The sequence below is a fragment of the Oculina patagonica genome, chromosome 3, assembly GCF_052425735.1.
Source record: "Oculina patagonica isolate OP01 chromosome 3, crgOcupat, whole genome shotgun sequence".
In the NCBI taxonomy this organism is placed as follows: Eukaryota; Metazoa; Cnidaria; class Anthozoa; order Scleractinia; family Oculinidae; genus Oculina; species Oculina patagonica.
Genome location: NC_135760.1, coordinates 15,502,422 through 15,529,708, shown reverse-complemented (window position 1 = coordinate 15,529,708; position 27,287 = coordinate 15,502,422). Strand labels below are relative to the sequence as shown.

The window sequence follows — 27,287 nt, the reverse complement described above, 5'->3', positions numbered from 1 at the left end:
TTGTCCTGTAGGCTGTGGTTATCCAGTGCCGCTGTGGGGCATTGACATTCAGTCTTAGAAGAACTTCTCTCTGTATCAGGAGAATCCTTTACTTCACGGTCATCCTGACACAGTTGCGAGGATTTGAATGTTCTTACTGGACGTGAAGAATTTGAGCAATATTCATTTTCCAATTGTGTTCTTGAGTTTGTTCTATTCTCGCCACTTCTATCATGTAGCTCAGGATGAGAGTTTTCTAAACAAGTTCTCTCATGATCACACCTTCTAATATGATGTGATGCTGAGACAAGGCGTGGACAGTTGCAGTTCTTCTTTAATACTGCATGAAATACAGGTCGCCCCTGTTGTAGGAGAATGTCGTAAATGACAGAGAGTAAGAAAGGAAGCCAAGGGCTTTATTAATGGCGCGTCACAGATAGGGCCTCCGTAATTCATTTATGCTATTTTGTGAGATTCGCGCGCGCAGTACACATTGATCTATTCCATCCTCAGAGTTCTTCATTCTCGACCCCAGAGCACTTCGCTTTTGCGCATGACGCCGTCAGTCACGTGCAAACGACAAGAGCTCTGGGGTCGAGAATGAGAGTTCTTCTCTTTTGCGCCATTCTCGTCCTCATAGCCCTTTCGTTTCTCTTAGCCGGCTTGGCACAAGAAACGAAGGGCTCTGGGGACATAGGATTTTTGAATTAATTCGAATTTTTTTTGATCGCCTGTTTGGAACAAAAAATTCCTCAACAGAAGTCGAAAACGTAACGACTCTCTCATACATTCTTTTGAAACGTCATGACTGCATACATGAAGACCGGAAGTCCTAGAATCTAGGACTGGAAATCCTGTGTCCCCAGAGCCCTTCGTTTTCTCGTGCCAAGGCCCAGCCGGCTAAGAGAAACGAAAGAGCTATGGGGACGAGAATGCTTTTGCGCATGTTAAGAAACCGAAGACATTACAATAACTTACTCTGAAACAATCTTCCATGTCTCTTTTTCCAACCATATAGAATTCAATGCTGTAAACTTACTTTGTCCTAGCGATAAACGTTCAAAGAAACATAACAAAAATTTTTTTTTTCGAAGCATAGAATTGAATGTGTACAATATCTTTCCGGTATTACTCCCAAGGGGAGGTAGGTGGGTGTGGTGCTAAGTAAAGAAAACGCTAGCAATTTAGACCGGTTTTTCTTTCAGTGTTAACAAAAAATTAAAATTGTCTCGACAATAGATTTCATCTTTTCGCTTTGAGACTTTTTACTGCCGGCAATTTTGTGGGCGTTGGAAAGAGTGTTACTGCACGTCTACTGTGTGTAAGTGTCGAAGTCACAAGTCTTTTTATACACGTAGAGAAAATCCCCTGTGAATATTCAAAGAATAGAAATCCGTTTTTGAGCAAATTCGTCCAATTTGAAAATGGTCAGTTTGGGCAGTTTATTATTGTTTCAATATTTATCCGCCAAAAGGAGGATTTCCCGGGCACTTGTGTGCGTGTTGGAAAGGGTGTGGCTCCATGTCTATTGTGTGCAAGTGTCCAAGTCATAAGTCTTTTACACGCAGAGAAAATCCCCTCTGGATATTCAAACAATAGAAATCCGTTAATGGGCAAAATGGTCCTCTTTGAAAACGATCAGTTTGGGCAGTTTTTAACTCATTAACAAATTCCTATTGTTTCAATAGTCTTAATATTTATGCGTTAATATCTCCGTGTGCGCTTTAGAAGAGGTGTGACTATCTGTTTTGTGTTCAAGTGTCGAAGTCACAAGTCTTTTACACACAGAGAAAATCCCCTCTGAATAATTTATCAATTGAAATCCGTTTATGGATGAATATCCCTGTTACAAGGGGGATTTTCCCAAGCAATGGTGTGCGCGTTGGAAAGGGTGTGACTCCATGTCTACTGTTTGCAAGTGTCTGTCACGACTCTTTTACAGGCAAAGAATATCCCTTCCGAATATTCAAACAATAGAACTCCCTTAATGAGCAAATTGGTCCACTTTAAAAACGACCAGTTTAGGCAGTTTTTAACTCATTAACAAATTCCTATTGTTTCAATATTCATGCTTGAATATCTCCATCAAAAGGGGGATTTCCTGGGCAATTGTGCGTGCGTTGATAGGGTGTGACTCCATCTCTATTGTGTGCAAGTGTCGAAGTCCTAAATCTCACAAGTCTTTTACACGCAGACAAAAACCCCTCTTAATATTTAAACAATAAAAATCAGTTAATGAGCAAAATGGTCCACTTTGAAAACGGCTAGTTTAGGCATTTTTTTACTCATTAACAAATTCCTATTGCGTGAATATTTCGTCAAAAAGGGGAATTCCCTACAATTGTGTGCGTGTTGGAAAGGGTGTGGTTCCATGTCTATTGTGTGCAAGTGTCGAAGTCACAAGTCTTTTACACGCAGAGAAAATCCCCTCTGAATATTCAAACAATATAAATCCGTTAATGAGCAAAATGGGCCACTTTAAAAATCGCCAGTTTGGGCCGGCTTTTACCTTATTAACAAATTCCTATTGTTTTAATATTCACGCGTAAATATCTCCGTTAAAAGGGGGATTTCCCGGGCAATTTTGTGCGCGTTGGAAAGGGTGACTCCACGACGTTTGTGTGCAAGACCCGAAGTCACAAGCCTTTTAGACGAGGAGAAAATCCCCTCTGAATATTCAAACAATAGAAATCCTTTAATGAGCAAAATATTCCACTTTGAAGATTGTTCGTTTGGCAGTTTTCAACTCATTGAAAAATTCTTTTGTTTTAATATTTATGCGTGAATATCTCCGTCAAAAGGGGGATTTCCCTAGCAATTGTGTGTGCGTTGGAAAGGGTGTGAGTCCAAGTCTATTGTGTGCAAGTGTTAAAGTCACAAGTCTTCTACATGCAGTGAGTCCAGAGATAATCCCCTTTGAATATTCAAACAATAGAAATCCGTTAAAGAGCAAAATGTTCCACCTTCAAACTATCTCGTTTTTACAGTATTAAGCTCATTAACAAATTTCTATTATTTCAATATTCATGCGAGAATGAGAAAATGAGTTTTAAACTCATTAACAAATTCCTATCGTTTCCATATTCATATGTTAATCTCTGTGAAAAAGAGGATTTCCCGCGCAATTGTGCGCGCGTTGGAAAGGGTGTGACTCAATGTCAAGTGACAAAGTCATAAGTCTTTTACACGCAGAGACACTGAAAATCGAAACAATTGAAATCCGTTAATGAGCAAAATGGTCTACTTTAAAAATGGCCAGTTTGGGCATTTTTAACTCATTAACAAATTCCTATTGTTTCAATATTCATGCGTGAATATCTCCGTCAAAAGGGGGAATTCCCGGCAATTGTGTGCGCGTTGGAAAGGGTGTGACTCCATGACTATTGTGTACAAGTGGCAAAGTCGCAAGTCTTTTACATGCAGAGTAAATCGCCTCTGAATATTCAAACAACAGAAATCCGTTAAAAAAGCAAAATGGTCCACTTTGAATATGGCCAGTTTTTACCTTATTAAAAATTCCTATAATTTTAATATTCATGCGTTAATATCTCCGTCAAAAGGGGGAATGCCCGGCAATTGTGTGCGCGTTGGAAAGGGTGTGACTCCATGCCTATTGTGTAAGTGTCGAAGTCACAAGTCTTTTTCATGCAGAGAAAATCCCCTCTAAATATTCAAACAATAGAAATCCGTTAATGAGCCAAATGATGCACCTATGAAACGGCCAGTTTTAAACCCATTAACAAATAGCTATTATTTCAATGTTTATGCGCGAATATCTCCAACAAAAGGGGGGTTTCGCGGGCAATTGTATTCGCTTTTGAAAGGGTGTGACTTTATGTCTATTGTGGGCAAGTGTGGAAGTCACAAGTCGTTTAGACGCAAATACAGCTGCTGTGAATATTCAGACACCATTGCAAATTTTCTTTATTCTGTCGCTCCTTATTTTAACAAGCTATCCTGGCTAACTTTTTTAGCTAACTTCAGTTAGTTGTTTGGAAAACGGTTGCCTACACTGCACAGTTAAGCATTTTGAATTACACTTTTATTCAAGGTAGTGGCTGTATCGGAAGTTATATTTCATCGGAATTTAGATGCCTTAAACTAATAGTAAGCACCTTACACTAACTAACTTAAATTAACATTTCCTTTTCTCCAAATAAAAAACCATGCATCATGTTATAAAAAGTGCTTATAGTTTTCAGCAGAGCAGTTATAACAACGAAAACCCAAGTAACACATTTGACCAATCACAGCAAATGCAGGTAACCCAGTAGACAATACAGGCAATAACATGCAGTTGGTACCAAGCACAAGAAAACGATTGGTTGATCCTGATTGGTTGAAAACAGCTTGTTTGCTGTGACTCGTTTGAACACTTGTGTGAGTTGTCTTTCACTTGTGCCATAGTCGCAATTGTCTTTCACATAGGGTGCCATAGGGTGATATGTATAGACCAGCCAAATTATATTAAATTATGAACCAAATTATAAAACGAAAAAGGCAATAACATGATACTCTTAACAGTCAATTAAACACTGCTTTACCTACTACATTTTGTAAAGTGTAATGTGTAATATAAATCATGTCACTACTACTAACCACAATCTAATAGTTTGCTGATTATCAACTGGAAGTTATTAAAGGTAAATAAACCATGTGAGTGCCCAGAACATTACCGCATGTTCTTTCCCTAAAGCAATTGCCTCCGTTGCAAATAACAAAGGACTGCATCACGTCAGGTCCTTGGATTGCTGGACTGTGATCTTTGTATGACAGGCATAGTCCTCTTCTGATTGAACTGAATGAGTTTGTATTTCATTGTTACAGCAAAGAAGATAATCCAAGTGAGGAACTGTAATCCAGCCAGAAGGAAGAAATAGTAATTTAAATGGGCTCCAAGCTTTGGTTCGTTAAATCGAACATCCAAGCTTGGAATCCATCGATGTTCTCCCAAAGTACAAAGCTCGTACAAACCTCCACCAAGCAAGCTGCCTGCTGACCTTGTAAAAAAGAACAGACCCATGACAAAACTTTGCATGGACTTGGGGGATTCTTTGTATGCAAACTCCAGGGCTGAAACACAAGACACAGTAAACATTAACAGACAGCTTTGCCAGAATTCCAACCAAAAAATTTGCTACAATAACATATACCGGTACACGTAAATGTAAATATTTCAATTGGTCACTTCCCAAGGGGCTTTCAGGGCTACTCTCACTGAAACAAACAATATTTTATGCACTACTGCTACTGCTTCTGCTACTGCCGCCTGCTACTACTGCTGCTGCTACTGCTACTGCTGCCTGCTACTACTACTGCTACTGCTTGCTACTACTGCTACTGTTACTGCTGCCGCTACTGCTACTGCCGCCTGCTACTACTACTGCTACTGCTTGCTACTACTGCTACTGCTACTGCCGCCTGCTACTACTACTGCTACTGCTACTGCTACTGCTACTGCTACTGCTACTGCTACTACTACTACTACTACTGCTGCTACTGCTACTGCTACTGCTACTGCTACTGCTACTGCTACTGCTACTGCTACTACTACTACTACTCTCTGCTCTGCTCTCTGCTACTGTTCTGCTACTCTGCTACTGCTACTGCTACTGCTACTGCTACTACTACTGCTACTGCTACTGCTACTACTACTACTACTACTGCTGCTACTCTACTACTGCTACTGTTACTGCTACTACTGCTACTCTACTGCTACTGCTACTGCTACTGCTACTGCTACTACTACTACTACTACTGCTGCTACTGCTACTACTGCTACTGTTACTGCTACTACTGCTACTGCTACTGCTACTGCTACTGCTACTGCTACTCTACTACTACTACTACTACTACTACTACTACTGCTACTGCTACTGCTACTGCTACTACTACTGCTACTGCTACTGCTACTGCTACTACTACTGCTACTGCTACTGCTACTGCTACTGCTACTGCTACTGCTACTGCTGCTACAACTGCTACTGCTACTATCGGGAAATTTTTCTCTGAGTTTTTCACCCAAATTTCAAGGCACTAGGTTACTTACCTCCTACACTTGCAAACACTTCACTGATACCAATGAGGCCATACTGAGGAATTTGGTAATAGATATACATACAAGCTGTGTAGTTTAGATGTCCAACTGTCTGATTGACACAATTATCTGTATCAGCTTTCCTCGCAATTTCAACTCCACCAGCAACTAACATTGACGCAACAGCAAACAAAAACCCTGGCGATTGAAAAGAAAAACAAAAGACAAAACTTTGATTCTTTTTCGAGGTTGGAAAACCTGTTTTTGACCTAAAATTTCTTGAAATCCTACCAAGCAACCCATGATGGAACTTTCACAATTAATTTATAGAGGTGAATCACGTCCACACTCAGAATTTTACAAAAAATATCTGTAAGGCAGGTTTTGAGCTATTTTTGAATTAGGCAAAGTCTTATTTTCCTATTTTATTTTTCCTGTTGTATTTTGCATGAATGTTCATTTAGAGCCAATTTCTATTTCTGACATTTTTCAACGTAGGCCCATGACCCTACCGTTGGGTTGAGAAAAACGCTACTGAAACAACTTAAGCACCCAATCCCCTCTAAAGCACTCAGCCATTCATTTTGGCTGTTAATTAGCATTTTTAATATTCAAGTGTCGGATGTGATGTTGTAGGCTGTGTTAGAGAAAGAAAAGAAGTTTAAAAGAGTCCAAAATTGGGCTCTTTTGTACCTCAAAACTGTGGTAAGCCACCTTAATTACCAGATGTCGAAGCATGCAAATGTTAAAACAACACTGATGTAGATCGCTGAGCTTACCAATAGAAATTCTAGTGAATACACTTGGACTCCATCCTTTTCTATCAAGCCATGGATAAATCCATTTATCCATAATCGGAATTAAGATCAGAACAAAAATAATGTCCACTAGAGAAATCCAGGCAGGAGGAACTACACTTAAATCTTTGGCAGAGTCATCTGTGTCATTGTAGATACTTATCCTCATGTGCAGTCCTTGAAGCAGAAATGTTGAATTCATCTAAAAGAGATGAAATAAACAGTCTTCGCATTCACAGTTTTCCAGCTACACAAGATACGGTAAAAAATGATAACCTTTGACCTTATCCAAGATAAGGTCAAAAATATAACCTTTGACCTTATCCAAGATAAGGTCAAAAAGTGGAAAAAAGAGGGGGAAAAGGGTGGAAAAGATTATGACTTTTAAATTTTCCACGTGCAACCATTTTTGACTTTATGACATGTAATGGTTGCCAAATTGTTTCACATAAAAGATCGTCTGCTTTCTAACAATGGGGCCAACTATTACATGTTATAAAATCCAAAATGGTGACACACATGAAAATTAGAGGGGATAATCTTTTCCACTTTTTGTTGCTGTTAAATGTTATTTCTCCCCTTTCTTGTAAAATTTGAAATTTAGGCATTATTTCAAACAATTCAACATCAACTTGTTGTAAGAATGGACATTCCCTTTAAAAGAAAGAGACCCCTAATCTCGTTCCCAGATCTCGCAGGTAGACGAGCCGGAAGGCGAGATCTGGTCAAATCGGATTTGTATCACGTGATTGCCTGTCAGGAATGTGGCAGGCGAGTCAATTGCGCATTCCCGAGACAATTTAAAGAAAATGGCAATCAAATGAATAACCAATGATTTACCATTCTTGCCTTTCCTGGAATAATATCAAGCAGAGTATTTTACTAAAGAATAAAGCAGAAGGCAATCATGTAAGCTTTAGTTCAGGTAAAAATATTTATTTGATTTAAAAAAATTGTTCATTCGGCAGTTACATGCCATGACTAGACGTGTCTAAACTTTATGCAAATTTGATCAGGTCACGTAATCGAATGTAAATATTCGTACGGCGGATTCTCTATTGTTGAACATTGTTATTCGTAAGAAATGGCTTTATAATGCTACGAAGAACTAAAAAGAAATCTTCTTGACTTTTGAGGCCGACTGATAAAAAAATGATATTTTGATTGCGTGTATGATCTCTAATTTGCATAAAAACAGAGGGGGGCCGCAGCGCACATTCAAATTTTAGCACTGTAACAGCCATGTTTTGAAACAGCCAATCAAAAAAATTGAATTTTCTTACTTGACCAGATCTCGCCTTCCGGCTCGTCTACCCACATGATCTGGGAACGAGATTGAGAGATCCCAGTAAGCATGTAGCAAGTTCATGTCTGCAAATACAGAGACGCTGTCCCCAGTTGGATATTTTTCATACAATACTGTTACAGACGAACCTCTTACCTGAAAATATATTGCCCAATAAGGAATAAGAATTACAAAAATGACTATAATCTTGCCAATTGTTTTAACCTCTTCTATGTCAGTATCCAAATAACTTCCACCATATTTCATCATGGCACGATCCAGCCAACTTTTGATAGGCATGTATTCCTGTAAGCCTGGATAATACTGAGTGCTAGTGTCGCTGGAAAAGCAAGACAAAAAATAATAATATTTTATTCAAATTTTGGACAACCTAGAGCTGTACCTTCACGACTCACTATCTAGAGCCTAAAGCACTATTCATTGCGTTTCTGCACCAATAAATATGAGAACATGTAATAACTTTGTATTTTTCTCATAATGCTCAAAGCCACTATGAAGAATGACAGTGCCCAGCTTGCTGGCAAAACACTTTGAAGAGCACAACAAAGACAGCCCTCATAACTGTAGAGGTTAAAAAGGTAAGGTCTGCGTTCTAGCCTAGTGACCCATCAGGCTGGAGCTTATCCTGGGTTTCAGTAGCATGAAGCAACTAGAAGTAGTTCTACTCCCCCCTGGGATGGTAGTCCATTGCAGGATTATCCCCAGCAGTAAAATTGCCGATACCCATTTATACACCTGGATGAAGACAGGCCGAAAAACTCAACACATTTGACCCTAGTCAGGGCTCATACTCAGACCACTTGTTACAGAGTCCAGTACACTAACCATTAGGCCACTGCGTCTCCCTCAAAACTGTAAGGTAAAGGCAAAGCCTGCTCTCGAGCCAAGTGGATCATCAGGCCAGAGCTTACCCAGGCTTCTGTAGCATTAAGCGGCAAGGAGTATTTCTACTCCCCCCTGGATAGGATGCTAGTCCATCGCAGAGCTACCCCCCTGACAGTAAATTCGCTGGTACCGATTTATACACCTGGGTGGAGAGAGGCACTATGAGAGTCAAGTGTCTTTCCCAAGAACACAACACAATGACCCCATTCAGGGCTCGTACCGTAACCCAGACCGCTCGTTACAGAGTCCAGTACACTAATGATTGGGCCACCATGTCTCCCTCGGAACTGTACTGGGAGAATATCACCCATGATCTTTCTTAGGCAGTGCCCAAGTACGATTCTCACAGGGCACTAATGTGAACATACTAATATTTCAAGTACCCACGTCATGTGTAAACACAGCCTTACATGGACATCCCTTCACTTAGTGCTAAGGATGGGCCGATACAGGTTTTTCAAAACGATACGATATCAATATCGATATCGATATTATGACATCATTTCCTTCCTGACGTCATTGGTATGTCACGTGATTCGTCTAAGAATTCGAAAGACAGTCCTGGCATTATAGATGTTAGCCACGAATGTTGTTTTTTGGTCTTTTTGATTCACTGTTGCATCAGCAATGTGTGGACCCTGGTGTGGACATCAAGTCAAGGCAAGAAAAATTCAATAGTGACAAGAACAACAATATTTCTTTGAGCAAAATTGCATTTTTTAAACCTCAGGTGCTGACCAGGAGACCGCAGGCTCAGGTCACGTGTACATACAGCATCGAAAACGTATCGAAAATGCGATATTTTTCGAAAGTATCGATACTTTTCAAAATTGTCAAAATATCGATGTATTGAATATTTGGTATCAAGTATCGGCCCATCCTTACTTAGTGCACACCTGAAAGACCTGATCAGGCAATATTCCCCCAGTACAGCCCTCGACTCAGTCCATATTGGACACCCACAACACTGTCTCTCTCCCCCCTTAATGCAGCTAATTACTCCATCCACTATACCTTGTAGAATCTTCCGCTTCACTTTTTTTCTGTCTTGCTTCTTTTATTATGCTATATATCTTTTTCACCATGTGTCCAGTCGGAGGATGGCTAATATAACGAGATTTACAGATGCAGAAAATAACAGAGGCCAAAACAATGCTGCCAAATAATATGGCAAATCCCGTCGTAAATGAGAATACCTGTTCGACATATGCAATAGCAGAGAATCCTATGAAGGAACCCACGTTAATACTCCAATAATACCAGTTGAAAAATCGCCGATATCTTTGCTCGTCCTGCCCTCTTAACTGATCCCCTCCAAACGCTGTAACGTTCGCCTTGTATGCCCCTTCGCCGATAGAAATTATCAACAAAGAAAATAATGCTAGAACGTGATAAGATGTTCTAAGGTTAGTATATTTCTCGGAGATAAAAGCTGTAGAAAATATCATGCCAACACCCACGATGTAAACTAGAAGACTTCCCCATACAGCGTTATAACGACCACTATACGAATCTCCGACAATCCCTCCTACAGTCGACATCAACAAAGATAGTCCAGTGAAACCGAAAACGACGCCAACAGAAACTGATTGATTAAATTTAGTCTCGTTTATCAAGAAAAGAAGCAGATTCGCCAGAATACCATAGTACGCTATTCTTTCGAGAACTACAGTCAGAAGAACGCAGACCAAAGGAAGGAAGGAGTTCTGTGCTGGTATCTGAGTTGGTTGTTGTCGTGGTGCGGTAAGGTGTTGAAGATGGCTGCTCGCACTTCTGTTAAGAGCATCGTTTGAAGTAGAAATTGACCGAATAAGTGGTGTTTTCTCGTCCAGTCCTGATGTAGAAGACATTTCTGGTGGAAAAGTTCTCAAACTCATTGGTTTTTACGGTTTGCTGAGCAAAAAAGCTCTAAGTAAAGAATGAAGTTCCCTTTTCAATCAACAGGAAGTACGTTTTCGATCTGGTGACTTTTGTCGTAAGTCATGTGATCGTGACTGGGACGAGCGCGCGGTGGATTACGTCACGCACGCGGTCCAGTCCAGGCACCTTTCCTGAAAAATTTTTTAAAATTATTCATCATATAAAGATAACCAAAGTTACACTTCATGTAAATATCTGGTTGCAAAAATTCTACAATTAGTTGCAGAAAAGATCAGTTCTTTCATTACTAGCGCAAGTGCTGCGCGCGCTGGTACGGTGGTGCTCAAGTAACGCAATCATCAGCATCACGCAAGGTGAAAGATTTGGGCTTGGGGTTACCTTATTATGAAATTAACGCGAAATTCAAAAATTCGCGTTAATTTAAGTCGCGTTAATTTTTGTTAACGTTAATTTCCGGGCCGTTAATTAAGTGGAGCGTTAATTTCCATGACCTTAATTTCCATTATTTTGACCCTTATTTCTCGATACAGTCCAGCCGTTCTTGACTTCTAGTAAAAGGCATTATTTCATCAGGGTGAAAATCTGCCGTTAGCACTGAAACTGTGAAGATCAACGCTCGAGCGGTCAGATTCCTTCCCTTAACCACTACATTTCGTATTATACGCCTAGTGTTGAAAAAAACTTGTTCCTGTTGTCTCAAGATTTCTTTTCTTTGTGTTCGTCGCGTTAATTTCCTTTATTTTGAAATGTTACCCCCTCTTTCGCGTTAATTTCGTTTATGGGAAGTAATTTTTCGCGTTAATTTCAAATACCTTAATTAATACAAGCGTTAATTTCCTATAATAAGGTAGCTCCTAAAAATGTCAGTATTCTTCTCATCGATAAATCCGAACGCCAACTTTACTACACTGATACTGATTCACGCCGTGATGTTTTAAGGACTGAGCAAAATGGCTTTTGAAGATAAAGTACGCAAGAAACGTCGCAATTTACAGCGTGACGAAACTAGACGGTCCCCCTCGTTCTGGGGTATGGGTGGCCACAATATCCAAGGGTGGCCCTGGTCAAGGGTGGATAGCGCTATCCACCGGATAAATCACTACTCGGTGGATAGCGTAGTTTGTTCTGTCAACACTTATCTGCTGGATAGTGATTAGACCGGCAGAAAGCGCTATCCACCCTTTCTAGCCGTTCACTTATCTCCCCTTCATTGACACATGCAGGATTGCACTCATGTATCATATCAGTGATACCAGAAAAGGTTGTGAAGTCGTAGATGCTTTATCCTTTTTATTTTGAATCGAAAAATTATCTTCGCTGTAAAAAAATTCAAAGATTCGCGCATTGTTGGCAACTCCAGACTTGCAGACAAAATAAATCACCTGCAGTCTGCATTTTACACCGACCTAATCCAGAGAAAACGACTCCCAATTGCAATTGTCCTAAATTGCGTCCTTTGGGAAAAACGTAACGCGTGGAAAAAGCTGCACCTGCTACGAACGTAGGTACATATGTACGTACGTACGTACATGGTTTTTTTTATAAAGTAGGTTTATAAAAAAAGGCAAGACTAAAGTCCTAATGTGGACCTACTAATTAATTAACTACTACTAATTAACTACTAATTAACTATTAATTAAGTGCTAATTAACTACAAATGACTACTAATTAATTACAAATAGTAAATAGTTTAAAATAGTACATAAAAAATAGAATTTTATATGGACGAGCAAGTATATGTCAGTCGTCTCCCGAACGTTTTGCAAAGATTCAAAATCTTCGTCCTGATTGGTTTGTGCACTTGTGTGCAGGACTCCTATTCTTGGATTGCAACGACGTGACAAGGTGGCCATGTTGGTGGCAAAAACAATAAAAAATGTTTTCGCGGAATTTGCCTGATAAAAGAGTAGTTCCCAACGGGGGAAACGCTTTGTTCTTGTCCACCAGCATGGCCACCGTGACGTCAGGTGCAACACAGCAATTCATAAAATAGGGCTTCAATCCAAATTCAATCTAACTAAGAAAATTTCCTGGGGGACTCCCCTATGAAAGGGAGGGGAGTACTCGTCGGAAAATTTAAATTAATTCCCTAAGGCCAAGTAAAAGAAAAAAATGTTTCTCGTCCGGATTTCTATAAAAAAGAGAGCGGGCGGGCGTTTTTTTTTTTTTTGTTATTTGTTATTTCCTCCATCGTCAAATTTTCCAGAAGCGAACTTGCAAAATAAATCTAAATGCTGGCCTCTCCAGTACGGAACTAGCGTGCCGAGGCTTTAAAATTTTGGCCTGATTTCGTATTAAAACGCAGACAAAAGCCATGTCTTACAAAATTTTCGTTGTACTTAATTGAGGAGTAACGCCTTTTGGTTTTTGTTCGTTCCAACTTTCCCATTTTTTTTTTACTTGGCTTTATAAAGGAGATCAAATTGTCCAATCAGGACTGGGCTTTTTTTACCCAAAGTGAAACCATTTTTTCATCCCTGATCGGTTTAGACCACCAACATAGCATGGCGGTGTTTTTTTTTAATTTCTTCATATGCAACCTTGACGGCTAAAAAAGATTGGCGTTCTGTCCTTAACACACACGGGGAACAACCCTCCCGTCTCTTTCATCCATGGGAATCCCACCCGTAGAATGATTTAGCTCACTGAAAAATGGACGTTACCGGCTGGAAATCGAGCCTAATAACCCCCAGGGGAGCTTGAAGTATGTGTGTAGATTTTAAAATGCCCTCTCTGCACTCCCTCCAAAAACCAGATGTTTGTTAACAGTCACAGTAAACAAGGCCGACGGTCGAAGACGGATGAACTTCAAGCTAGTTTTAGTTGTGATTTTTACATATGTCTGCACTGCAAGTTCTCTAGCCTGTGTACAGCCGTCTCGCTCCGCTCAAAAAAAAATCGCGATTTTTTTGAGCGGAGCGGGACGGCTGTACACAGGCTACAAGTTCTCCCAATGAGCTCCTGTCCCTGTTTATATACCGGGAGGTAGGGCAACCCTAGCCGAGGCTGGGAGGTATGTCTTTTATACACTAAATGCTGTCACATGTAATTTGGCACCTCACACTAGAGAGGAAGGTGTTGGCGTGTCAGTGAAGCTGTGACTCACTAGTTAACACTGCCTAAAAAATTTATATGCGATAGAAAAAAACCTGTACTTTTTTAACCACGCCCCTACCCACATTATAAAAAGTAATAAAGGGCAGCCTCGAGCCAAGTGGCGCATACTGCCAGAGCTTATCCAGGTTTCGATAGCATTAAGCAGCTAGGGATATTCCCCCCAGGATGGGATGCTAGTCCATCGCAGGGCACCCCCCCCCCCCCCAGCATTATTTCGCCGGTACCCATTTATACACCTGGGTGGAGAGAGGCACTATGAGAGTAAAGTGTCTTGCCCAAGAACACAAAACAGAACCCGGAACGTCCGCTCCAGAGTCCCACATTACCCATGAAAAATCATGATGAATCTGGCATTGCACATTTAAGTTATTTATCCACCACATTTACTTTGTATGTGCTCCTATATTGTGAAAAGGTGTTCAATAAACAGCATTAAAACATCAAAAAGTCAAATTCATTTCATTTTTGTATCCCAAAGGAAACATGATTTGAAATAAGGTCCCCCTTCCTTCCTCTCTAAATAAGCCCCGTATCAAAAGGTCGTGAAAAGATATTATTAAAGCCCCTGGGGACTTAATATTTGGATGCCCCCATCCCCCCACCCCACCCTCAAGAGAATGAACCAAGACACAGTAAAGATGTAGTATGCAGTGTAAATAATTATGGCAACAAAACAACTTTTATTGTAATGTCTGAAACTGGCCCAGCAGAAGCTGAAGGTGTATTAAAGCTAATCAATAACTACATCCTGTTGATCCTAATTTGTAACTCAAATGTCACATTCTCAAATGACAAGATAAATAACTTCAACTCTCTATGTACAAGTCTGGGCACGTTCATATGTATTTACTACTTAACATGTAATCAAATGTTGTGGTTTACATTTGACAACAAACAAGACACAATGTAAACTGACAGTAAATAAATGTTTGTACAAATAATATAAAATAAAAATTTACGTTGGTCACATGTAAAATTTATAAAGGACAATTATTTTGGAAAAATTATTTATGCAGTGAAAAATGAAACAGTTTGGTTTAGTTTATCTGTATATAAAATTTGTATATCTAATATCATGGCTGGCTATCTTCAACGGTAAGATTTAATGTTATCATTGCATTGTACAAGCCATGTTATTAGACCTTTTAAACAATATGTTTAAGTATACTTTGGGGTGTCCAAGAAGCAAAACAACCATTTTGTGGCTCATAGCAGGAACCTCAAAACAATACAGAGCAGGAAAACAATTAAATAGCTCAAAAACAAAGAAAAATTTATCGGGTTTTTACACCGAGGTAAACCCCACAGTAGCTACACCTGTACTAAACGTTAATAAAAGGCTACTATCAATATGTATGTGTTACAGTACCATATGAAAGCTCAACCATTGCAGAACACAACCTGATTGTCAACATCGTTAATGTAACATAGAATACAACTTGTTTACTGCCATCAAAATCATCAAATTATTATTTAGTATTTGATCAAGGTTTTCAGTTAAAGCAAAGACGAAAATTGTTTGAAAGGGGCTAAGTGCCAACTAAAAATTGAAAACAAGGCCACAAACAATTAAAAGGATAAACAAGGCTTGACTCATATACAAAACACAGATGATGGGAAGAGACATACAGTCACATGCAAGATTTGTCTGATAACTATAATTGGATGCTCATTCCACTCAGCACAACTGCAGTTAAATTCACTACCTACCCAATTTGAACCATTTTATTTACTTCATAGGTGCTAATTTGTTTTATTAATGCTTTGACCTCTATTGGACCATGAAAGTGTGGTTGTTTGATTATTGGGGTGGTTTTCCACTGACATACTCTTGAAAAATTGGATTTTTTAGTCCAAAAAATGGAATGGGGATATTTTGTAGGACTTAATTTTTGCGATTTGGCCAAAAATAGGCAATTAACCTGAAAATACAATAGAAATCATTTAAAATAAATTTTAGCAGATCTTTCGTGATTTTTTTAAAATTGCGAAAATTAAGTCCGACGAAAATAAGTAACAAAGATTTACTCCTGTTTCATACTTTGATCTGACTGGTAGTAGGGATGTCCCAGTGCAGTATATAGTACCGATATGTAGCAGCATACTGAGGAAACAAAGCTAGTAAATTAAATAACAAACATAAAGTAAACTTGTTAAATATGAAAATATAGCAGATCTGAGGATACTTGCAGCTTGTATCAGACCTGGGCTTCTTTATATCCTTTGCAATCCAACAAAACAATGACTGTTTCATGCGCTTCTTCCGATGGTAGACGACCGGTTTGCATAATTTTTGCAGACTGTGCTGCTCTACAGCTTGTATCAGAGATACTACAGTAGCTTATCGCTCTACCTTGTGATTCCAAAACTCTGTCATTGTCCTGTAGGCTGTGGTTATCCAGTGCCGCTGTGGGGCATTGACATTCAGTCTTAGAAGAACTTCTCTCTGTATCAGGAGAATCCTTTACTTCACGGTCATCCTGACACAATTGCGAGGATTTGAATGTTCTTACTGGACGTGAAGAATTTGAGCAATATTCATTTTCCAATTGTGTTCTTGAGTTTGTTCTATTTTCGCCACTTCTATCATGTAGCTCAGGATGAGAGTTTTCTAAACAAGTTCTCTCATGATCACACCTTCTAATATGATGTGATGCTGAGACAAGGCGTGGACAGTTGCAGTTATTTTTACTGCATGAAATACAGGTCGCCCCTGTAGTAGGAGAATGTTGGGAATTAGATGGTTGACAATGGTGATGACTCCTCTCAGGGAAGTGCACACGTTCATTTTCTTTACAACCCGCAACATTGGTGCCTTTGTGAAACACTGCAGTCTGAAGTGCAGTTTTTGGGCCAGCATTACTCTGATAGCTGGCCTTTGATTTCATAGCTAACATAACACAGTTAATGGTAAATGCCAAAACAGAAACACACAGCACTCCCAGAAGAACAAAAAGTGCAATTTCCAGTGAAGATAAGTCTTCTTCATCTACTCTGCTAGAAACATTATCCACAGCATTCCCACTCCCATTTGATGGTATTCCTGTGCTGTTCAGAGAAGGAGCTTGTGTTGAGAGTGCATTTGTATCCTGATTAAAACGTTCTTCAATCAGTGAGTGTACTTTAATAGGTATCTCAGTGGGGACAGTTCTTCTTGTATAGTAACACGTGTGCTTTCTTGAGAAACGACCGAATGAAGCATAAAACATTTCAATCTCCTTCGGAGTCTTGTTGATTTTTTGTGAGATATAAAATACAAGAAAGCACCTCGCTGGCTTCCCGAGTTGCTTGTAGTATTCTGAAAGGTGTGCTGGGAAGAACTCCTTTGCCCTGTTGATTTGATTTAAGGTCCACTTGTTTGATTTTGGTGGTGCTTTAGTAATGTTCGACCTCTCTCCACTCAAACTAATGGAGATGATAGTGGCATTGAAGATGGCCCTTAACTCTTTCTGATCTTTTGCTGCAAGAGCCTGTGCAATTCTGAAAGTTGATCTTATCTCTCTCAATCGATTAGATTGCTTTCGTTTCACTTTTAATCTGAACAGCACTGAAAATAGTTTGTCGCCACCCTCCACTACGACAGTGAAAAGTTGAGTGCTGTTAATCTCTTCCTTATGCGCTGCTAAATACTGCGCAGGACTTGAGGGAAGACCCAAGACCTTCCCCTTGTTGCGAGTCTCAAATTCGTACTCCAAGACAGTCTTGTAAACTACAGGACCTTTCTTTGCTAAAGTTCGTAACCAGGTGTGCTTGTCTGCATTGTTCAAGTACACTGTGATATTAACTGGAGGAATTGAAGGTACGATGTGATTCATTTCCATGTCTGCGCAAGTTTGTGGCAGGCTCACAGACGGAAACAATTCTGCTACTGCATTTTGGGCTTGACTGACTGTTAGTGACAGATGCCTTCTGCCTTTAAGACTGTAAGCCAGAGCAATGGTGTTGATAACATGGCATTTAAAGGGTGACGGAAGTGATGCAAAGACATCTAAAAGCTCTTTGCAAAAGGTGTCACCTACAAACGTTTTGTTAGCTCGGCGGCAGATTTTGAACTTGGTTTTTTGCTTAACAGGGCAGCTGACATTCAAATTGTGCTTCATCTCTGTTAAGCTGAATAGAAGTTCAATGATTTCTGGCACACTGCATTGGGTTGTCTGTGACACTGCTGAAAGTATGTTGCATTTATCAAACTCAGGTAGCCATGAAAACAGCATCGCCATTTCAGTCCTAAAACGCGTTTTGACTATATTGTGCAACTCTGCAGCTGACGTGGTGTTGTATTTAGGACGTTCTTGGACATTGTTCTTTTTAATTTCCATTAATTGGTTAATGAAGTCCAGAGTCTTTTTGTCTATGTTTGGGGCATTTGTGCTGCTTGAGGTATCCCCTCCATTAAAATGCTGTGAGGCACCTGAAAGAAGATACGAATAATTCCTGGCATTAGCCAAAACAAAACAAAAAAGCCTACACAATTCCTCAGCCTTAAGGCTAATAGATAATGTTCAAGTTTTTTTGCACAATCTGACTGAAAGTTATTTTAATATTTAGGTTCCAGTTCAGACACTATACTTTACATGACCCTAATTGAATTTGAATTATCTACACCCACCCAAATTAATTTAGGCTAGCTAAATGATACAGACATCGATAGTAAGTTTAGCTGTATGAATGCACTCTTGGCTTGAAAGTACATCTTAAAAATTTATGGATTTTATTTTTCCCATGAAATCAAATAGACCCCTTCAGTCCCGTCCAGTCCATTCTAGTCTAGTTTTGTTTTTTATTTTTAACAAAAAAAATTGTTAAATGGGTGTTAAAAAAAATGTTGATTTTTAATTCACTTAGATGATAAAGTTTCGAAAATAACAACCTATGTTTGTTTTGAATTTAGCAACCTTTTCCTATTGCTATTTTCGGCCAGAGGGTCACTACTTGGAGGGGAGGGGGTGCTAACATCTTTTGGGTAACTGAAACATACACCAAATGTGGGCCCCTGAAACTTGATAAAACAAAAATGTTTTCAATAAATAGAGGATGAAGAGAGTTACTTTAAAAATTATTTGTATATATATTACATAAAACCAAAGAAATATGTTGCCTTTTGAATAAAGGTCATGATATATTATTTGCTTTAGATGAGTCATCTAAAGCAAGTAATATAATATAATTTGATACAGCCTCAGTGTTATATCATTCTGTTATTTTCAATGTTTCTTGAAACAAGTAGGGTACGTTTTGGGTTGCTTCTCTCAGGGGGTTGTTACTATTGGGTGGTCATTACTTTCGGGATTTACTAACAATTCTAAGGGAACAGACTATGAACCTAATGGCACTCCTGAAAATATCTCCACAAAATTATTGGTTTCCGCTCCATTAAATCCTATACCTATTACAGAACATTTTAGGAGGAGCCACCCACGATGTGAGCACAGTTACAGCCAAGACAAAATAATAATGAAAAATAAATGTAAATCGTTAAATTACAAACTAAGCACACAAGCCAAAAAATTAGGCAAGCACACGCATTATATTACAAGACTAGCGCATGCATCTACATAATAGTGAAAGGAAACAGTGCATGAACAGAGAAACTAGGATAACTAAGACGATATATAAAAACTACAAAAAGCAAAGGATACTTTGATAGTTTTTAACCATCTTAACTCATGACAACTGTGACATTTTAGCGCTAGTTATGGAGGGTCACAACTTTTTGGGGGTCCTCAGTTTTGTAATTTCACAATATTTTTGAATAAGCTGCCATACTGTTTGATGAAATTGTACCCTAATGACACATCAGTGTAAACATCCTGTTATTGTTGGACACCTGGCAAACACCTGAACCTTGTGCTTATACATTCAGCTCGCACTAAAACATAGTCACACCCTCAACTTGCACTGAATATCCAAAGAGAAGTGTCTCTCTTGAAGGGGGGAGCCCATTTTAGGTGTTCTTAGAGTTGAGGGGGTTAACTTTGCTTTAGAATCCATTAAAAGCTTTGTAAATGGGCAGTTCTTGGCATATAATTTGGAATGAAATGTACCATCACTATCTGCGTCACTATCTATATATAGCATTTTGGTTACAGTAATACTCTGCATCTCGTACAGTTTTCGTGATTTCCGTTCATTGTAAGCAAGTTACTTTTAGGCACGATAACAAATTTAGAAAACAAAAATGCATTGATGTACTTATTTAAAACCAGAAGCACCCCCAAGGCAGTTTTAAGATAAAAATTGTGTCAGTTTAATTAAAGCACCCTATTCAACATGTCAACCCGGGTAAGTTCTGAATGATTAAGATGATACATGTTTAGTAATTTATAAACACTGCCCAAGAAACAAAGTTAATCAGTTTAAAAGGTTAAACATATCAACAGTGGTTAGTAAACAACTGTAACAGATAAGTTTGTTTCTCTGAAACAAAAGTGAAAGCAAAATGTAATCAAAATACACTGGTGTTCAGCATTGTGAGATATCAAACAAAGGTTGTAAATGTAAATTAAGCAGTGATGTAAGTGAAATTGAACTTTTGCCAATAACAGGACTAAAATATTCTTCAAGAACAATCGGCTTCCAGTGTATCACCTTATCTTACAAACCCTTCTGAAATGATCTTTATCACGGCAGAAGGATTAAACAATCGAGCTTCCATCACGAACTGCACGAAGTACAATAGAAGCCAATAAGCAAGGACACGCGACCATGCCTTCTAAGAAGCTGATAGAGATTTCGAACAACGTAATTCACGCGAAAATCTATTTCACTCAAAATGCATTCGTATCAGTTTAACCCGCACAAAGCACAGGTTTTGTTAATAAAACAAATGACTTCTTACCTAATCTGATGAGAAACAACAATATAATGATGCTAGGAAGATAGGAATTCTTGAAGTCTTGCATAACGTCTTTTGTCGGTATTACCTGTAGAAGGTAAAAAATGTCGGTGTTAATCTTTGTACTTATGCTTTAAACAAATCCGCAGATATTCAAACAAACGCTAAACCCATTAGCCATTTCCTCACTTCCTTTCTTTTTCGGCAACAACGCGTAAATGTAAGCAGAAAGGATAGCAACAGTCGCAGATGAGTCCGGGAAGAAATTCCCACCATTACAGATAGCGTGATTTATACATTAGTTCCGAGTTTCAATATTAATCATTCAACGAAAGCGAGATGTGGATTTACAAAGCTTAAATTTCTTGAAACTTAAACCAAATAACCTCTTAACCTGATGTTCGACCATTTTGCGACGCCAAAAACGATAATTGAACTTGCGTGATGAATATATTGTTTATTTGTAAAATAAAAACATCTGTTAATTGAACACGATAAAGCTGTGTTCGGCCTATTATTTGACATTACCATATCGAGAAATTTGCATATCAATTAAAGAAATGGAATATTACTGATACAGTAAAAGTGTTAAAGGAAAAAGACCGTGAAAAATTAGTCCTTTTTCGTTTAATATTAAAAAAAACTAGTAGTACACTACAGCACGCATTGCTGTATTTTTCTAAAGAGTAAATTTATGACGTACAAATCAGTTTATATTGGGGTCGGGTTGCTCAGAACAGTGGAACAATATCGCGCCGCGCGTCAAACCAAGACAAAACATTCAACACAAGTGCTGCGAAAACGACGTCTGAACCAACAGATTTCGTTTTAGTGATTCGAATTAGTCAAAACTCTGTTCGCCATCTCAATCAGTAATCGTTGATTTTCTAGTTACATGCCGCGAGACGCTTAGAATCACGCGCTGAATAGACAAGATCATGTGAAGAAATTAGTTAATAGACTTCAATGGCGCGTAAAAAAAGGTCTATCTGCCACTTTGACCCGTCTTTCAGATGCTTGTCTGTGCCTTTACTGGCCTATATATCTCTCAGCAAGTCTCAATAGTCTGAGATTTACTAAAGAAACAACTTTTTCGGCGTGTTAACCCAAGATAAACTCAAATAAAACATGGCGGCCGTTCGCCTCCGCTCAGCTCGCGGGGCTTATAAAGATGATATGCTAATAACTATTGACTGTTTTTTACGCTAAAACTCGTCAAAAACTTACGTATTAGTTAGGCCTGATCACCCTGATAGTAGCCGTCGAATTCAACGGTTATGTGGTCTTGATTCCAGCATGGTCTTTGCGGTACAAACATCGTTCAAAATTCGGTGCTAGCAGCTGCTAGCTTCGGCCAGTTTGACGTAGATATCGAATCATGATACGAGTTGATATATTTGATTGACAAGCACCGGATAGCGCTGTGACAATGCTGGGTGTGTGACAGCTTCTTCTCGCTTATCACAAAATCACGTCAACATTATTTTGAAAGCCATCTGACAGCTTTGCGTGAGTTGTGTGTTAAATGTTCATATGTGGTGTCTTCAAATGGAGTGAAAAAGTGAAAACCTGATAAAAACACTATAAACAACTTCTTCCTTCACACGAAGTAGAGGGGGGGGGGGGTATAGAGAAATATAAACCTTTCAATTTAGTTGTTTTATCATTTTGAGGGACTCGCTTGATTTTATGCACGTAGCATCTATTACCTTGAATTTTTCCTTCATCCGTTTATCGTTTGGGGTCGGAAAAATGCGGATTACCGCAAGGAAAAATTTGATCAGAACAGATTTACAGATATCGACCACTAGCGAATGTTCTTTGATGATACAGCAAAAACTGCTGATGCGAGCTGATCATCACGAGGACTCGCTAGATAGCAATCAAGACCGGCAATGAAACATTAGCCAGAATTTCCGTCTTGTTTGAGCTCAATGATAACAACAGTGTCCTCTTTCTTCTTGATCTTTTTACCCAGTTTTACCCAGAGAGAGGGGACTATGTTTCAATGTGATCCTTTTTTAATCGATTTCGCGGGGCACTGTCGTTTTGTAGAGCAACGCTTATTCAGGACTCACACCACGTTTTCCTCTTCAATTAGTTCCCAATTTAGACAATAACAATAGTTTGAATTCATCGGTAAAGGATGTAAGATGACTCTTAGATTTTGTTGATAAAATTAGATTCCACGTCGCTCAGGATTTTCACGTTTTATCTCAATTGTCTTTTTCAAGATCTTTCCGTACATTCCATGCAACTCATTGTTGTTTCCGCAAGTCTCTTTATATAAACTTAAGCCGACTAGATCTGGATTTTGAGTAAACTTCTGAGTAAACTTCTGTTACCGTTATAAGCTAGATCAGTAAAGGACGACAATTCAACCTACTTTCGGCAAATGCAAAGGTTAAACAAGAAATGTAGGACATTAAAAAAGAATCAAAATCGAGTTTGCTCTGTCTCGTTTGTTTGAATGTGTGAATACCGAACTTAAACGAAGGAAACAGCAACTCAAATTAAAATTTTGCAGTTGTGGCACACTTTTCTTGTAAGTTTTCTGATTATTTAATGCGCTAAGCCAATTTACATTAAATGGTGCGACTTTTTAATGGAGTGAAACGGCATTTAAACTGTACTTTAGTATGGTGCAAATTGAAACTTTCCAGGGAGGCGGGTTCAGCCAAAAAGATAACGCAAAGCGAATGGCAAGCGCTGACAGAAAGAGACAAAATTGTACAACCTCTACCTTTACTTAGAAAACCGTTTATAAGAGAAGGAAGTAGGACTTCCATTCTCAATTAACTTGGGAGGAAAGCAAACTCGATGGACTGCTCAAAAGAATGAATTTAAAGCGAGCATAATATTTAGTTCAGGCATGCAGGCTAAGTTTTGTTATCTCTAAGCAACTTTAGTGAACCCCACTCTCAAGGGTCAATGCTATCATATTTGTCCATGGACGCGCCACGCCACAGGAATTAATTAATTCATTCACCCCCGCTGATAATTGTTATCTCGTGTTTGTGAACAAATCAGCCAAACTGGAACGAGTATCAGGCCATGTACCAATTTTAAAGGGACACTGTCACCAGTTTTCCTTCATAAACTCAAAAGCCTCAAGAGATATGGAAACTACGAATGGTGGTCCAATTTTGTTTAAAATCACCATGCAAGTGTACTGAAGCGATAAACAAGTGATATTATTGTGATACCATCAGGAACTTTAGATCTCAACGTTAAAAAGTCGACAGGCTAATTTTTTCAAGTTTTGTCTTTGTGGACTGGAAAACCACCTAAAAATAATTATGGCTCCCTTCTTCCTTCAACAACAATTTACTATATATCTCCATCTTGATGTACTAGGTGCATTTCAGATACGAGAAGACATATTCGCCAATTTTAGTATTTTTAATTACTAATTGGGCAATGTACAGCTTTCAAAATCTGAAGAGAGAAGGAAAGGTGTATTTCAGTTGATCGCAGTAGCAATTTAAATCCGCACGTGAAAGTGTCCCTTAAATTAACCGGCCAAATGGCCAAATATCTGATATTGAATTTGATCACGTGATCATAACGAGGGCTAACGAGCTAGGGAAGGTCGGGTACGGAACTTAGATGAAATGAAAAGACGAGGAAAAAACTATCCACGAGAAAACTTTATAAAAGGCAGAGAGGGAAAACTGCCCTGAGACCCCTGCATACATGATGTCTTCGGATTTAACCCTCCCAGCCCACCCCTGGCAAAAACATGGATCAAAAGAGACTCTGGTTTGACTAGTTTTATTGAGCCCACGGGCGCCTCGCTTCCTTCAAGCACGAGAGAGAATATGAGTAGTGGCGCCGGAGGGAAAATGGGAAATAGCTGACCTTATCTCTCACATTTCCTACTGGACCACGCTTTTCATTTACGTACGCGGAACTGACTATTTTCTCGATGATAAAATTCACGTTTTCAGGGCAAAAGAAGAGAACTCTGGCAGCCCACATTGATCAAAACGGAACACGGAAAAACTGAAGCATCCGTGATTCCATTTTGGGGTGTACATCTACTTTTACGTTAGTTGATAGTTGCGTGGGAGTACCATTAACTTGCTCTTTTAATTTCCTTATAATTAATGTAGGATTGGCTAGTGCTTGAATAATCATAAAATACTAAAAATACTGTGGAACCTTGATTTAACGAACCTTAATTTATATAACGAAGTCCTCGGTATAATGAACGATATTCTTCGCCCCAGATATACAGGAAAATATATGGAAAAGAACCCCCGATATAACGAAACCTCGTTAAAACGAACATATTTTGCCAGTCCCTTGGCCCTTTGTTAATGTTATATTGACCCTCGATTGGTTTGTTGAGTTTTCAATCTTTTATCAACCAATATGATGTCAGAGGGCAGAGAGGAACACATCAAGTTTTCCTTAAACAACAGAGGAAATACTACCTTTAAACAATGTAGTGTACCTTATAGGGTCTCATCTGAATTTTTTTTTCAAAGGCTTAACGTCGGTCAGAGATTAATATAACAAAAGTTTTAGACTTGAAGTAGACAAAGGCTCGTGACATATCATATTATGTAGAAGCCCTCTGCAAATTTAAGGCTGTGAGCTACCCTTCTCAGTGACCCTTGGACGCAGAAATTTTGAGAGTTTATATTTTGCTTCTGTAGATATAAATCATGATTTCGTACAGTTGATTGAAGTTCCTTTTAAATCGTAAACAGTAATTTTATCTTTTATTTCACTCCTCACAGATAATGGATAATAAACGCCCGAATACTCGATATTTCCTGTTGCTTCGTCAACATGGAGTTTGGTTTCATTTTCCCGCCGCATCTGTTTTGATTTTGATTTACGGTATCTTTTAAGCTCTTCCAAAATAACAAATAAGAATTGTGGGTTTACGTTCGATGACACATCCTATCATTTTGATTACCAAGAGCTCATACGATGAAGAAAATAATACTACGACTGTAAGAGTACGGCTTATTTTGGGGTGAGTTAGGTTGGGCGTGTGAAAAAACGTTAGTATGGGAAGAGAAGAGGAGGTGTGTACAGTTTTGTTTGGCGGAGCATGCCATTTCCTACTTGATAAGGCGATATCTACAGATATAACACAAACAGCGGATGTTTTATGCTCTCTTTCGCCGTCCAGGAAGTTAACTGATCGATAGCACCTGGTTTTTCCTTTTCTATTAGGGACTTTCAGAATAAAGTACAAGTACGACTTTCGAATTTCAATCCAGTTACGTTCCCAGAATCCCTTACTCCTCTCTGTTGCTGACCAGTTGGAAAGAAGACTATCGGTACGAGATTGGTGTTAAATGTGATAATCGGAAGCATAAACACTAGATTTGAAAAGTCGTACTCGTACTGAGGGTCACTTTTACCTTCAAACGCCCAAAGCTAATAAGGAAACTGATGCTTTTTCTTAGATAGGTGAAACAGTACCCGACTTACGACTTTCGGAATGTTGTGCTTGCGATATCCGTGTGCAAAGACTTCCCAGTATAAAGAAGTAACTTTCATTACATGAATTATTAGTCTTTTTCCAAATCCTTACGCTAGAGAATACCCAAATCCACGAGTACATCGCCTCGAGACGACAACTCGCCGACGGCCACACTCTTAGCCCGCGAAAGCTGTTCCAGCGGTTTTTTTGAGAAGAGTGGAAAGAGCAAACCAGTTTAGCACAGTAGCAGGATTTTTTGTGTTCGCCTCGAGATTTATCGTCCATCAGCGACGAATATTGAATATCAAATAAATAATAATATAAAATAAACGTTTTTATATAGCGCCAAATCCACTTATTGTCCATCGCGAATTGATATAATGTTTAAAAATACTTTTGTATAACTCTTTTCAACTGAGACAGCGCAAACGTTTTTGCATTTGCCTCAGAGGTCAGGAGCACCCATCAGGGAGATTATGTCAAAAGAGTTAGTTAGTTCAACCCTGATGATGGCAAACAGCCGAAAACGTTTGGTTTTATCATTTTCATTAATTTTACCATTTTAACTCTTTTTAGCCTTGTATATAGTATATAGTTAGAATGTCGTTGCACTGTTTTTCCCGTTTCGTTTAGGGCCTTTTATAAAGGGATTTTTCAGTGTGTAAACTAGCTAACACCGTTAAAACTTTTCGGATTTTCTAGCTGATTATTAAAGTGGCAGAAACTTTTAAGGAACAAAATCCCATTACCAGAATTGAGTTGTTGTTTCCTTCCCTAAAATAGTAGCTGGCGTTTTTCTGTACCCCAAACAGCATTTCTACCTCTCCGAAAACAATTCACAGGTGTTATATTTCCCATATTATGAAGGTTCGAGGTGAAAATTCACTGAAGAAAATCTTAGGGGATAACAAGCTAAGGCTTCCGAACAGATGGTCACCATTCGATCCATTAGGTGCCTCTAATAAGAGGTATAAACTGAACGATTTACAGTGGCTGCCCATAAG

The 27,287-nt window shown here is 38.9% G+C and overlaps 3 protein-coding genes across 5 annotated transcripts in view; all 3 read right to left on the bottom strand.

Moving 5' to 3' along the window:
• Nucleotides 1-27,287, bottom strand: part of LOC144646923 (acetoacetyl-CoA synthetase-like) — a 66,315-nt gene that overhangs the window by 15,361 nt on the left and 23,667 nt on the right. The gene's annotated exons all lie outside the window — the stretch shown is intronic.
• Nucleotides 3,886-10,961, bottom strand: LOC144646900 (solute carrier family 15 member 4-like). Its single transcript, XM_078506605.1, has 5 exons — nt 10,019-10,961; nt 8,255-8,438; nt 6,796-7,015; nt 6,029-6,214; nt 3,886-5,052 (listed from the first exon to the last, which is right to left on the bottom strand). Exons 1-5 carry the CDS (start codon nt 10,879-10,881, stop codon nt 4,715-4,717), a joined length of 1,791 nt encoding a protein of 596 aa, XP_078362731.1. The 5' UTR covers nt 10,882-10,961; the 3' UTR covers nt 3,886-4,714.
• Nucleotides 14,654-25,476, bottom strand: LOC144646921 (uncharacterized). 3 transcript variants are annotated; one of them, XM_078506631.1, is made up of 3 exons: nt 25,297-25,476; nt 20,841-20,925; nt 14,654-18,413 (listed from the first exon to the last, which is right to left on the bottom strand). In XM_078506631.1, the coding sequence occupies exons 1-3, from the start codon at nt 25,309-25,311 to the stop codon at nt 16,201-16,203; spliced, it is 2,313 nt and encodes a 770-aa protein (XP_078362757.1). In that variant the 5' UTR covers nt 25,312-25,476; the 3' UTR covers nt 14,654-16,200. The 3 variants fall into 3 exon arrangements, with proteins under 3 accessions (XP_078362757.1, XP_078362758.1, XP_078362756.1); XM_078506632.1 differs by lacking the exon at nt 25,297-25,476 and adding an exon at nt 22,065-22,201; XM_078506630.1 differs by lacking the exon at nt 25,297-25,476 and adding an exon at nt 21,027-21,249.

Bases quoted from the DNA above. Each gene is read 5' to 3' on its own strand.
- LOC144646921 (XM_078506630.1), bottom strand. From the start codon at position 21,113: ATGGTGGGAATTTCTTCCCGGACTCATCTGCGACTGTTGCTATCCTTT. The intron at 20,926-21,026 runs GTGAGGAAATGG...TACCTTCTACAG, and splicing joins GTTGCCGAAAAAGAAAGGAA to GTAATACCGACAAAAGACGT. The intron at 18,414-20,840 runs GTAAGAAGTCAT...ATCTTCTTTCAG, and splicing joins GTTGTTTCTCATCAGATTAG to GTGCCTCACAGCATTTTAAT.
- LOC144646900 (XM_078506605.1), bottom strand. From the start codon at position 10,881: ATGAGTTTGAGAACTTTTCCACCAGAAATGTCTTCTACATCAGGACTG. The intron at 8,439-10,018 runs GTATAGTGGATG...TTGCTTTTCCAG, and splicing joins GAAGCGGAAGATTCTACAAG to CGACACTAGCACTCAGTATT. The intron at 5,053-6,028 runs GTAAGTAACCTA...CTTGTGTTTCAG, and splicing joins AGTGTTTGCAAGTGTAGGAG to CCCTGGAGTTTGCATACAAA.